This window comes from Canis lupus, chromosome 15 (assembly GCF_003254725.2).
Source record: "Canis lupus dingo isolate Sandy chromosome 15, ASM325472v2, whole genome shotgun sequence".
Classification (NCBI taxonomy): Eukaryota; Metazoa; Chordata; class Mammalia; order Carnivora; family Canidae; genus Canis; species Canis lupus.
Genome location: NC_064257.1, coordinates 30,627,421 through 30,642,142, shown reverse-complemented (window position 1 = coordinate 30,642,142; position 14,722 = coordinate 30,627,421). Strand labels below are relative to the sequence as shown.

Here is a 14,722-nt window from a genome sequence, read left to right as displayed (position 1 = left end):
ATGAGTTTATTTAAGAGTAATAGTGGCATTGCAATTAAGGAGAAGCAGACTATGGTGAACCAGAGGCAAGTCTGAAGAGACAGGGGAGGCTAGCTTTTATTAGGTTCTAGAGGAGATGGGGAGAGTTATTTTGAACATAACTTCATTGGAGAAGAGCAAGAGCTCGGGGTTGTGGCATTTTCTCATTGACTAAGAATGGTGGGCAGTTTGTTTTTACTGAGGCATGTGGAAATCTTCCTCCTTCCTGCTGGTCCTTTAAGTTGACATGAGTGCTACATGTATGAGAATTCTCCCTTTATGGCTCCCCAACTCCTTTTTATTTATTAACATTGATTTTTTAAAAAAGATTTTATTTATTTATTCATGAGAGACACAGGGAGAGGCAGAGACATAGGCAGAGGGAAAAGCAGGCTCCCTGCAGGGAGCCTGATGCAGGACTCAATCCCAGGACCGGGATCATGACCTGAGCCAAAGGCAGACACTCAACCATTGAGCCACTCAGATGCCCCCCAACTCTGTTTTAAATCAGGTTTTCTTTATTCATTCTTACAGCTGCTTGATGGTTTTTAAAAATATACTTTGTTTGTGAAGCTGACTGGGCCTAAGGAGATGAGTGCCACACATCCCTTTCACCTCGTTACCACTACACTACAATCAACTGAGCCAATGGGACTGGGTGGAAGATTTGTCGTTACCTTTATTCATAAGCTATACTTAATGATTTCATGTTATATCCACTTTATTTTTAAAACTAGGACCATGTAGTCTCATTACCAGTTTCACCCACTTAGCCATCCCCTTCCCCCAAGGACTGTTGTTTTCTGTTTCCTAACAGCAGAAGCCTCTTCTAGAACTTAGAGCAAGCAGGCTAACATATCCTGGATTCTGTTTCCCTTCTTCAAAGGCTTTGCTCTGGTGTTAGCCTGTGCATCTTGTGTTATCTTCTCTATTTAATTATTTCCACTGGCAAATTACTTGCCTTAATATCTTATCACTCATTTGGAAAAAAACCCAATGGGCTTTTTTTATGGGTTTTATTTACCTACTTTAATTCACTTTTACTGCTTTATTTTTTCTCTACTGCATCATACTCCTGGATGTTCCATAATCATAGTTTCCACTCACTTTCTAATTCTTAATTTTATCTTCAGTTCTTTCTAATCAGTTTCTTCACAACACTAAGCTTTTTCAAGGTTATCAGCCTCCGTCTAGTGAAAGGCAATTATCCATGCTCTGTCTTCATGCTACTCCTTTGTATAGTCATCCACATCATCGTCATCTTTTAAAAAAAAAAAACAACCTTACTTTTCTAGGCTTCCATATAAATGAGCCTGTTTTCATATAAATGAGCCTGTTTGTGAGCCCCTCCTTACCCCCACCCATTTCTTTGGGTTGCCTTGGCTTTTCTTCCCCTATCTGACCTTCAAATGTTGAGAGAGTTCCAAGGCTCTGTCCTCAGCCCTCCTCCCTTGTCTGGCAGTTCTCATTGGGCCCATGGCTCCAGAATCAACTATGCATTAATGATTCCCTGATTTAGACATTTAGACCTCTTGCTGAGTTCCAAATATGGCTAGCAAGCAGTCTACAGGCATTTCTACCTGATTATTTATTGGGCATCTCATGTGTAAATCTATAAAACGAAAACCATTAGCACTTGCTTCTCTTTTCCCACTTAATTCTGCAGTTCCCAAAGCCTGCTCTGTCTTGGTAAATGTCTTTATTTTATTTATTTATTTATTTTTTGGTAAATGTCTTTATTATCCATTCATATAAATGTGTAGACCCCCCCCCAACCTAGACATTCTTTCTTCTTTCTCTTTCATTCGTGTCGAATTGTTTAGCAAGTTTTGTCTAATCTTTTTATAAGATAATTGGCAGATCCAGTTAAAAACTCATATACAAGCCACCATCATCTCTCACTGCACTGCCATAGCTACCGGACTGGTTTTTTCCCCTGTGCTCTCGAACTCTTCAATTCATACTTCACACAACAATTTAAATGAGATCAATTATTACTGTGGTACTTTAAAACCCTTTTGGAGCACCTGGGTGGCTCAGTCGGTTAAATGTCTGCCTTTGGCTCAGGTCATGATCCCAGGGTTCCAGGTTCAAGCTCCACTCTCTGCTCTCTGCTTAGTGGGGAGCCTGCTTCTCCCTCCCCTTCTGCTTGTTGCTCCACCTGCTTGTGCTGTCTCTCTCCATCAAGTAAACAAATAAAATCTTTAAAAAAAAAAAAAAAAAAAACCCTTCTGTTTTAGAAAGGTTTCTGTTACACTTAGAATAAATACTAGTCTTCTCTGTGTTACTTTAGTTGTCTATTTGTTTCCCTCCAGTATGATATAAGCTTGGTGAATGTATTATGACTTGTCTTGTTCACAGTGATTCCTCAGGACATAGAATAATCCTTGAAAGTAGTAGATGTTAGGTAAATATCTACTGGATAACAGACTATTGTTGTAAAAGTCTTAATTTCATTATATTTAGATTATATGTTTATTTTATATTAATAGAAATATATTGCCTGCCCCCAGTGCAATTAAAACCTGTAGTGTTCAACTTGTAACTTATCATCCCCTTAATTTAGCTTAATAGCTATTACACTATAGTTTATAACTTGATGCTTTATGCCTTCTTAGGCCCTTCTAAATAACTTTGTTAAGTTACACCAACAAATATTAATGCCTGTCCCCCAACTACCACAGAAGTTAAGTCACATAGGCAAAATTTCAGTAGGTGAACTGAAATCTGATGGTTCCTAAACCAGATAACTTTTTTTTTAAAGATTTATTTATTTATTTATTTATTTATTTATTTATTTATTTATTTATTTATGATAGAGAGAGAGACAGAGACCCAGGAGGAGGGAAAGTCTCCATGCCGGGAGCCCCATGCGGGACTCGATCCTGGGACTCAGGCAGGCGCTAAACTGCTGAGCCACCCAGGGATCCCCTAAACCAGATGACTTTATTGATGTCATGTCCTAGGTGTGTGTTCATATGTGTGTCAGTGGTGTAGAAGAATGACAGTAACCTTTAGGACCAGCTGCTTTTTCATTTTCCAGATTCCCTCCAGTTACATTTTTAAACAATCTTTGGCTGTTTTTATCCACATTAACATAAAATATTGCCCTCTATTTAACCAATGTAAGTTTTGGTCAGTTATTTTTATGGTTATAATGCTGACATTTAAAACTACTAGGTGTCAGATACAGATAATTAATGATCGGCTCTATTAAGCGTGAGTTAAACTGCTAAAACCAGTATCTTCAGACAGATTCCTTAGGAAAAAAATTGGAGACACGGGAGAGGAATGCAGTCTTTCATTTTTGCTAGTAAGATCATTAAAATATGGGCAGCCTGGGTGGCTCAGCGGTTTAACGCTGTCTTCAGTCCAGGGCGTGATCCTGGAGACCCGAGATCGAGTCCCATGTCGGGCTTCCTGCATGGAGCCTGCTTCTGCCTCTCTGCCTCTTTCTGTGTCATAAATAAATAAATAAATAAATAAATAAATAAATAAATAAATAATCAATCTATCTTTAAAAATCATTAAAACATAAGGCAAAACAAACTATTTAATATCTTTTTATGAAAAAAAAAAGACACTTAATTCAAAAAGCAACAAGCACATAATCTCAGAACATTACAATATTTAAACTTTATTTTTTTTTTTTTTTTTTTTTTTTTTTTTTTTTTTTTACAATATTTAAACTTTAAAACAAATTTTGTTTTGTGGAAAATGTTACTACATTGTCCTATCCCTCAATTAAACCATGGACCAGTGCTAACTGGTTGCAGCCAGGTGTGATTAGAGGGCATTGCTCTAGTCTGAAGAAACTGTGTGGATCTTAAATTATAATTTGCCAGTTTCTTCTCTCATACTGTCTTTCCCCCAGTCACAATTAGTACAATCCTTTGATTCCTTTCTCCTGTTGAACTCTGTCTCAAAGCCTGGAGCTCCGGGGAAACTTTTAGATGATGTCTTTTGTCATCAGAAATCTAAAATGCTTTCGAATGCCCAGAATGGATTGACCTTGTTACAGTTGCTAAAGAAAACATCTGGAATCTTCTTGATACCTTTAACAACATAAATAATTACCTTAAAATGTTTATATTCATTTCTTACTTTTTATTCTAACAGTATACTTTCTTTGTTCTCTCTTGTACTCTTTGCCTGCCTCTACATTGGGATTACTAGCTGAAACGCTTAAAACCAAGAGCCTTCCATTATCTACTGTTTTCTGTCTTCCTCCTTTGCTGTTCTTTCCCTTCCCCGCCGAGAGAGGGAGAGAGAGAGATTAGTTAACTAAATTAATGCCTTTAAATTTATGACAATAAATTGAAAGGTGTATCATTCTGGTACCTTTGCCTCCTTCTTTGATATTTTTAAACAGACTAAGGAAACAAGTCATAAGACACTGCTGCCCGTCTTTTCATACCTATCCCCAACAAAAAGGTAAATGTATACATTGCGTTAGTGAATGGGAATATATCTAGGTTTGATAGGATCAGCAGGGTTAAATTATAGGAGGACCTGCTAGATAGGGTGAAGGAAAGGCAAAATTGATGTTCATCCAGCCAGCTCTTAACCTCTTCCCTCGTAGCTTTCAATTCCACACTTCAGGTAATAAATACATGTCCTGTAATGCACCTTTTCCCTTGCAGTGACAGTGGGTGCAGTCAGTAGCACTACATATTTCTTAAGCCGGAAATAAATCCCAAATATAAAATTCAAAAGAAAAGTCAGCCCAAGTTTCCTGGTTCTTTGTGACGTGCAAATCTCTTATCAGTCCAAGTATGACAGCCATTTTTAGTAGAGAAATTTTTAGGGTTTGTGATAAATTAACTTCTCATTGTTCTTTAGTAAATGAGAGTAAAAATCTAAAATTTTCACTGATTGAGTTAATAACCAAGATGCTGTTAAGTCAATCAAATAAATACATAATTACCCACTTTTGGATGGAAAAAATCCTAAGTAAAGGTCAAAGAAGTGTTTAATTACAATATAAAATCCAACTGTCATCCCAGTTCTGGTCTCTGGCAGTCTAAAAGATGGTATAAGATAGTACAAAAAAAGTAAGCAGTTTGGAAAAGTGAGAATTCTTAATCTAGTCTTGAGCTACCTCAAATGTCTTTTTAAAGTACTGTACACATTTTTTTCAGTGATTCAAATTCTGTACATTTGGTGTAATACATTAAAATCTTTTTGATAGGGTTTTATGAATTGGAATCTAAAGTATAATGAATATGTCTTAAATAGGTATTTTCATTTGTAAATAGTGAAACTTTTCACTGAAATTTGTTTCTTTTCACTAGGTTTAAGTGGAAACCCTGCAGATATAGAGAGAAGAGAAGCAGTGTTTGGAAAGAATTTTATACCTCCTAAAAAGCCAAAAACCTTTCTTCAATTAGTATGGGAAGCATTACAAGATGTCACTTTAATTATACTAGAAATTGCAGCCATAGTATCATTGGGCCTTTCTTTTTATCAACCTCCAGAAGGGGATAATGCACGTAAGTAAATTGGGGAAGGGGGGGGAAAAGATTTTTATGTGTGATGTTAATAAATTCAGTTCATTTGCTTACTTAAATGTAATGACAATAGCAGATCAGCATTCATTGACCATGCTAAATACCATTCTAGTAGTACTTTTAATAGTTCTTTAAATATACCATCTCAGATCATTTTATGGTAATCCTATGAGATAATGTCATCTCCAAGTGAAATATGGAGGTTAAAAGACCTGCCAAAATGTGCATACCATGTGTTGGCAAGGAGCTAAGCCATACAGATGATGTGATTTGTGCCATCACAGTTTTTAAGGTCTTTGAACACTATATTGAAATAGTTTTGATTTTTATTTGATCTTGGAAATAATTATGAAAGCAAAATTCTATTCTCTTCCCTAATTCATTATTTTTTAAGTTCTTAAATTGTGTTGCTATATGCATGATTGGGGTATTATTGCCTTGCCATTCTAGAAATGTTTGTACTACAAAGTGTCTTGACCAATGGAAAAATACATTATTTGATGGTATATTTACTTTAACTTGTAGCTACAAATGGTTTTGTTTCCCACTTTTCTTTGTTCTTCTTTTCTCTTTTAAATTTCTTACTCTTTTTAATAAGTTTATTTAAAATGAATATTCTTTGACAATATATTCTATAACTGCTGAGAAATCTAGCTTGGATTTTGGTGACTATATTTAAATAACTATAGAGTAAACCACTAATATTTTATATATCAGAAGAGTGATGCACCAATATGTTTGTGAAAACTTAGCCTTTTCAAGTTATGAAGACTTTGATAAATATTTGCTAACTCTAAAAGTTGGCTTAGGCAGTGATTTAAAGTAATTCCATTAAAGGTATGCCTGGAGCTCATGTGAGAGTTGGGTTTTGGGTATTTTTTTTGTTGGAGAAAGTTGGCCACAGAGTAGGTCAGTTTACATGAGATCAGTGTATATATTGGGGTATTTCAGCAGTAGCACTGTTTACATTTTGCCCCAGAACATTCTTTGTTGTCGTGCATTGTACCACGTACCAGTTGAGGCAACCAAAATGTCTTCAGTTATTGTTGTGTTTCTCATAGGGGGCAAAATTGCCGGTGGCTGAGAATCTCTGATCTAAATAAGAAATTTAGGCAATATTCTTATAACATTAAACCAAATTATTTTTGAACCTTGTACATATTTGTATTAAATACTTTTTTTGCCATAGGAAGATGGGAGGGAAAAATGACAATTCGAAGGAAATAATATTCACCCAGAATCTCACTTCTTAGGGATTACTGCTATATACCATTTTTTATTGTATTCTCACAGATTTTTAAAGTTTGTTTTGTGTGTCTGTAGTTGACTCAGGTAGGTTTATGTGTGCACACATGAGTAGGCCGAAAGGTGTTTATCTTGTTATATGACAGAAAGGTCATACCATATTCAGCAACATACAGCTAAGTTCTGTAGTGTTCAACTTACCCAACTCTCATGATAGAATATTGGGAATTGGTATTCTAGAATTTAGTGAGTTGGAAGATTATTAATTTTTTTTAACTTTTTAAGCTTTTCCCCCCAATATCCTAAGAGGATTAACAAAAACTATTTTCAGTGGGAGTGGATTTTGTTACAAGGACAAATCTTTTTGGAACTTGCACTGCTTTCAGTTGTAGAATATAGTGACAAGCCCTTTCCCAAATTTGCTTATGGAAAATACTGGCATTAGATATCCAACTGGAAAGATACACTAGAGTTGTCAGTGTCTGTCATAGGACACTTTAAAAAGAGTCAAAAATCTAGAGGGTGATGAAATGTTAGTGTTTGCATTTTTTAAATATCTATTAGTGTACTTGTATCTTTTTATCACATTATGTCTTAACACTAAGTAGTAACTTGTTTGAAAAGGAAACCCATTAATTGTAAATCTGTAGTCCTAGAAATGTAAATTCTCAAAATTTCTTCTAGTGCTGTTTCGTGTGAAAATAAGCACTAAAACCCTCTGTAAAGGAGTCTTTAGTCTTTAGTCACTACCAATGATTCTCAGATTTTTAGTCTCAGGACACCTTTACATTCAAAGTTAAAAATTCAAAAGAACTTTTGATTATATAACTTTATATTGTAGATATTTACTGTATTTTTAATTAAAATCAAGGAATTTAAAAGCATTTTATCATTGCATTAAAAATTATAACTAAGTGCTGTGCTGTTATAATTACTATAATTATTATTAATGAAATTTTAAATGAAATAACGAAAAGAGTAGTAATGGTGTTCTTCATTTCCTTGTATCTCTTTAATGTCTGGCATAATTGAAGATAACTGGATTCTCATCTGCTTCTGCATTTAGTGTGTTGTGTATCCATGGCTTTGGAAAATTCTACACATTCCTAAAATATAAGGCAAATTACATCTTAGTCTTATTACAGACAGTTTTGACCTTGAGAGATCCTCCTGGGGTTCCTGGACAATACTTTTTCAGAACTACTTTTTATATACTGTTAATGTACACACATAATGCACCATCCACGAAGTAGCTCCAGTGGTGATTTTTAAGAAAGGAATATTTGCTAAACAGTAGAGAGCATAGACTGAATTTAGATTGTGCATTTCTCTTAGGTGACTATGTTTACAGAGAACCCTGTGGTGAAATAGATTTTTTTATTATAATATTTGTGCTTGGACTTTACTGAAAGCATTATTAAAATACAAATAGATATAAAACTGGAACTACAATCCTTTTGTAACTTGGCCTTTGCAATTATTTTTTGTTGCAGCTACTCTGAAAATTTGTAATGATCATCAGTAGGAAATATTTCTATAAGTATTTTACTACCATCTGTTTCAAACTCATTCTAACTTTATCTGTATAATCTAAAGTAGAACTATATATGAAATGGAAATACGACACCAATTTGTTTCATTTTCTCTTTTGGAATAGTCCTCTAAATATGCATGTGAGATTTAAAGCTGGGAATGATATAATTGTCTCATAATTCCTTCCCCTCTAATCTCTGTTGCATTGATTTTTAAGCTTTTTTGATTATATATATGCCTAATCAGGAAGAAATCTGAGCATGTATCTCCAAACGATCCATTCATGAATTATATATACTTAAAGTCATCTACATAATGTGTATACAGTATTTTTATAATGTGCATAGTTTTAAACATATGCAAAAATATAAATTGAGATAATTACAAGATGCAGTGAGGTTTAAAATTTTGATGTTTAATAACTGTAAAATGTCATTATTGATAACATGATTGAATACACATTATTATATTTTATAGTTTTGATTTAACCTTGATTTAGGTCTGAGTTTAATTTATTTCAGAACTTGGTTTTAATGTTTCTTATAGCTGAAAAGAAACTTTTAAAACATTATATAAATCCAAACGGCAAGAAGTCTACTCACTAATGATTCTTATTTTCACTCCCATCTACCAGTTACACAAACCTTTTTGTTTGACATATGACTGGTAAATTGCATCTTCTCTCAATCTGTTGTTCTTGCACATTGTTACAAGTACTGCATTTTTAAATTTTTAACCAGTAAGATCAAAACCCATTGAAATGCTTCATTTGGAAGATAATACTTCAGCTGCATTTCAAGTTGGTGAAAGTGGTCAACATAGTATTTCAACTTTCATCTGTCCCTGAGTCCAGAGTTGCTTTACCTAATGCAGAGAGCTAATCTATCTTTTGGGCAAGGGGAACGTGGAAGAGAAACTGTCCTATCATTCCTGCCATTTAGAACATTGTAAACCATAAATTCATTTAACTGGTTATTGTGTACAATAATACGTGGTCATTTCTTTAGCTCAAATGTAATTCAGAGAGAAGTTTTAATATTTGCTCTCAACGGGTTGTCTTGCCATCTCTTTTGGGGAACTTGCTTTTGTACCCATTGATGGTTGAATCCTGCTGATGGGCCTCAGGATTTATTATTATTATTATTATTATTATTATTATTATTAATTTATATCATCCCTTCAAATTCACCACCAGTTAATTTTATTCCAGTCTCTGTATTCTCTCTCTTCATCTCCCATATACCCCTCCTGGATTAATCTTTATCCAGCATCTTTATACTTCAGATCATTTTCTTTGGTTCATGCTCTCTATTCTGAAATATGCTTTAATCATATCTGGTATCATTCATTTACTCATTCTTTTCTTTGAATGATCTTTTTTCCTGCTTTACCTGTCCTAAGAGAACTATTAATTTTTCAGGCTTTTCAGCTCAACCCTCAGTAAGAAAGAACTTCTATATAAGAATGCAAAAGAACATTTTCCTTCATGTAAATTTATAAGTAACCAAAGTGGTAAACTTTTAAGAAACAATGCTTACCATTACTACATGTATATCCCTTTTATTTTGTTGTGTTTCATTTTTTAAAATGCTGGATCATGAGCCACTGAATTGATTTTAGACTCACAAATAGATTAAAGCTGAAAGTCTAAACAGTGCTATTTAATTGTTCTTTTTTCAACATTGTTGACCTTAAATTTGAGTTTTTGGGGGTTCTTCCCCCCCACCCCCCGTTTTTATGTGAACTTTTTTGCGCCATAGAGCCTTTGTACTGATTTTAATCTTTCCCTGGAATGCTCTTTCTTTAATCTTTCCCTGGAATGTTCTTCCTGGAATGCTCTAAAGCAACTATATGGCTAGTTCCCTTTTATCATTTGACTCCTAGCTCAAATGTCAGGGACACCTCAGAGGGGCCTTCTGTGTTCACACAAACCGCAGTCCTCGGTCTTCACTTGATAGCACATTACCATCCTTTAGTTTCTTTATGGCATTTACGATATCTGAAATTATTTGTGTTTTATGACCTGAATTCTTCGTATACCATCTGCACATACCAATCTGAATATGGGTTTCATGTGGAGAGGGAGCTTGTGTGCTTTATTTACTGCTATATCCCCAGCTCCTAAAGTAGTGTCTGGCACCTAGAGTAGGTGCCCATATAGTTGGATTAATGAGTAGCATCTGGCTTACCTTTTCATGTTATGGAAACTAAGTTTTTCTTGTACTCCTGTAAAATTGTACAGTAAATAAAACATGATTCATGGGTAGCACATAATTCTTAAGTTTTCATGTACATCTTGTCTAACACATGTAATAATAGCGTTAACCATGGGTCAAGTGCAAAGGAATTCTCAACCATTGCTCTACCTACTTTAAAGTGTTCTCTCATTTAATTCTTACATCTCTGGAGAAGGTGATATCGTAATTTGAAGAAACTTGAGTCTCAAAAATCAGTAGCTTGCCTTCTGGAAGATTTCATCTTCCCCAGTGTCCCCACTCTTAACTAGTACCCTCGACTGCCTCCCTATCCTTAGGGTGAGAATTCTTCAGTGGCAGGGAACTTGACATAGTAAGCATTCTTATCATTGTGGAATGCTTTGGGTTCAGTAGGGTATTTAGAGTAAAATTAACAAGGTATGTAAACATCATAATTAACTTATTGCATGTCTGTTGTCATCAGTTCAGAATCTTGTTTTGTTTTGTTTTTGATCAGCATTTTCTTTCTTTCCATATAGTTTGTGGAGAAGTTTCTGTTGGAGAGGAAGAAGGTGAAGGTGAAACTGGTTGGATTGAAGGAGCTGCAATCCTCTTGTCAGTAGTGTGTGTGGTATTAGTAACAGCTTTCAATGACTGGAGTAAGGAAAAACAGTTTAGAGGTTTGCAGAGTCGAATTGAACAAGAACAGAAGTTCACAGTCATCAGGGGTGGTCAGGTCATTCAGATACCTGTAGCTGACATTACTGTTGGAGATATTGCTCAGGTGAAATATGGTAAGTAAAAAACGACCAATACTTCTTAACGCTACAGGTAAAGTTACTGTAATTTTGTTTATAATTTAGCATACCATTGCTTTTTGTTTTAGGTGATCTTCTTCCAGCCGATGGCATATTGATTCAGGGCAATGATCTTAAAATTGATGAAAGCTCATTGACTGGTGAATCTGATCATGTTAAGAAGTCTTTAGATAAGGATCCCTTACTTCTATCAGGTATGAATTTCTTTTGTATCTTTGAACTTTTTTGTCTTCCACAACTATATGCCATTTGTCATTGAACACAGTTTCCCTAAGAGTCGACGATGTGAAAGATTCTGTATTTTATTTTTTTTTAAGATTTTATTTATTTATTCATGAGACACACATAGAGAGAGAGGCAGAGGGAGAAGCAGGCTCCGTGCAGGGAGCCTGACGTGGGACTCGATCCCGGGTCTCCAGGATCACACCCTGGGCCAAAGGTGGCACTAAGCCACTGAGCCACCCGGGCTACCCCAATTCTGTATTTTATATTAGATTCCACCCTTATATTCCTTAGGGACTTTTTTTTTTTTGGTAAGTTTGCAGAGATATTAGAGATTTTTGAATCCAGAGCCATATTTTACAAATGAGGAGCTTGAGTCCAAAAAAAAAAAGTGATTTTGAGAGTCATTGTTCATGTTAGTGTAATGATAAAACTAAAACATAAGCCTGATGATTTCTACTTTTCTCTTTTTCTATCTTACATTTATTCTTAAGGCCTATTGATGTATAAAATTAAAGAATGATTGTTTTTAAAGCAAATTAACGAATTCTCGATGGTGATCTACAAAAGACTTTTTTTAAGAACTGATAAAATCCTTAAAATTTATCAAAGATTACATGACTAATCAACAGTAGACGTAGCAGTAACACCACATCTACTAGGGAGGATTGAATTTGCACATAGGTAAGAGATGTTCTGAGAATAAAGAGTACGATTTTTACAGATGAGGGTACTGTTTGAAATGGGCAGTTGGGTGTCTAACTGGGAGGCTTTTCTAGCAGTAACTGGTAGCTTGACCTGAGGTTAATTGGAAATGAAAGGGAAGGAATGAAGGAATGATGGGAAAACTGGCCTTTAAAAATGCTGAATGAGAGGAAACCAGAGTATCACAACTTGACTCCAAAAGCATGCCAGTTCTTTCACATTTGATTTCCAGTTTTTTACTCTTTTAATTTTTTAGTATTCCTTATAGAATTTACAAAATTGTCTATAAGACAGTTGTTTACATATGTTTGTTAGACTGAATTATACCAGAACAAGCAGAGTGTTGCCTATTTATCTTCTATTACCATTTTCAGGTGTTAATGGAATGCCAACATTTTATACATCATAAGGAGATGTTTGCTGATTTAACTATGTAATAACTTGGCACCTGCAATTTTTCATTCTTAAGATTGCAAATATGTGCCTAAAAAGCTTATTATAAAATATCCCACTACTAAAAATCAGAGTAATTACATATGTATGCATTTATAAACACCGTTATTAAAGGGTAGAGGTCTCAGTTATAATAGAGGCCTATCCAGAAACATCTTAGGATTTGTATACCTTCAAAATCCTACACTACCAGGAACATCCTGTTTGGTTTTTTCTTTACATGGCTGTATTTGTAATTCATTCCAAATACATATATCTTGCATATATAAGTACAACTTATACTTATTTAGCTTACTCCGTGCCATACTTCTGAGAAATTGTATTTGTTAGCCGGTAAAGTCTATATATATAGTCTTTCCAAGGAAGGGAAAGCAATTTGATCATACCTTAATACCATAGACTGCGTGAGCCACAGAATTTGGCAAACTGAGGTGGTACTCTTTTGACTTTTTGCCATATGCACTGCATGGACCTTTATGTACATCTAGCTTACTACAAAGTGTTTAGCTCTTCAGATTGGTGTCCTTTAACTGAACTTTGGTCCTTTTTTATTTTAACAGCTTGCTAGTAAGCTTTATGTAGACTCAGGTTCCGAACACACCAAGTGTACCCCACAAGAACGCTGTAAATTTTCCATGGTTAAGAAAAGACTGAAATAACTTTGCAGAGTCCCTTATCGTAATGTGGGTGGGAAAGTTTTTCTGCATTTATTTCCCTATTCCAAAAATGTACTAAAAAACATAAAATGCATTTATTTTTAAATTTATTCTCATGATGCCATCTCTCACTGCTGTTCTTGGCTTTTTAAATTTAGATTTTTAAAAGCAGTTATTCAGTTAGCAGTGGGGATATGACCAGAACAAAAACTGTTTACTTTGCCTGAGCACATTAACCACCAGCATCTGGTTACCTGTGTTAAGGAGGAATAGAACATAAAAAAATAGAAATCTTCTAAAAGCCAGAATTGTTAAAAGAAAGAAATTGCCTTTTAAATGTAGAAGTTGCTCAGTAAAAACTGTCCTGAATTTCGTTTGTTTTCTTTGCTTTTTCACTGACAAGCTGGTAATTAGGAAATATTCAGAATATAAATTTTAAAAGGCAGGAAAATCAGAGGCACCTGGGTGGTTCAGTTGGTTGAGCATCTGATTCTTGAGCTCAACTCAGGTCTGAGCTCAAGCTTAACATTGGGGTCCACGCTGGGGCTGGGGCCTACTTAACAATAAAACAAAGAATAAAAGCAAGAAAGTCAGAGGCCTAAAAAAATTCACATTGGATAAGTTCACCAATAATTAATAAATATATTTACGTTTTTAACTACTGGAATAAGTCCATATGCTTTATGATTTTATTTAGCAAATAACCTTTGTGCATTAATTGACTTGGTATATAAGATGGTGCCCCCATATGGTTGTAAACCCAGAGATCAAATACGATAACTGTAAAGAAGACTATATTGAGAGCTTAGAAAAAGAATTGCTTTTGAAAGCTACTTAAAATTCACAAAAATATTACAATAGAGAGATGGGGAGCCTTTTAATTAGTGAGGAAAGGTGTAGAGATGTGGATGTACACGTTGGAGAACGCAAAGCAAACTTACTGGTATTGTATGATAAGAATATGCCCTTTACCCCCGACTGAGCTGGATTGAATCTTTGTCTTGACCTGTAATTGTTGTATAACCTTGGGCAAATTTCTAGAAAATAAGAAAAATAATGCTTACCAACTTGCAGGATTGTTGTAAGGAACAGTTAAAATACAATCAGTGTTCCCATTTCTGTTCCAAAGCTCTCTGTAATGGAATATTATGTTAGAGTAGTAGATAAAAAGTTTGAGAGGTTAGCTGATCTCAGGGAGAAGACTTTGGACTTAATCCAGTATGCAGTTTAGAATCCGATGGTTTTGAGCCATGAGACACTTCTGAGAAAATTCATATCTTAGGAAGATTAAAACTGATGTCAGGCAAACTGGAAAGACAGACTAGCTAGGAGGCTGTTGCAATAATCTAGGCTGACTGAGATGAAAG

The 14,722-nt window shown here is 34.8% G+C and overlaps 1 protein-coding gene across 5 annotated transcripts in view; it reads left to right on the top strand.

Annotated features, from left to right (window-relative positions):
* ATP2B1 (ATPase plasma membrane Ca2+ transporting 1) overlaps positions 1-14,722 on the top strand; it is a 128,285-nt gene that overhangs the window by 71,588 nt on the left and 41,975 nt on the right. For all 5 annotated transcript variants that reach the window (XR_003133372.3, XM_025439411.3, XM_025439409.3 and 2 more), the window contains exons 3-5: positions 5,313-5,510; positions 11,041-11,295; positions 11,388-11,513. Coding sequence is in view for 4 of the 5 variants with exons in the window: in XM_025439411.3 (XP_025295196.1) it covers positions 5,313-5,510; positions 11,041-11,295; positions 11,388-11,513 (579 nt within the window). In the remaining variant the exon portion in view is untranslated. The remainder of the gene's footprint in view (positions 1-5,312; positions 5,511-11,040; positions 11,296-11,387; positions 11,514-14,722) is intronic.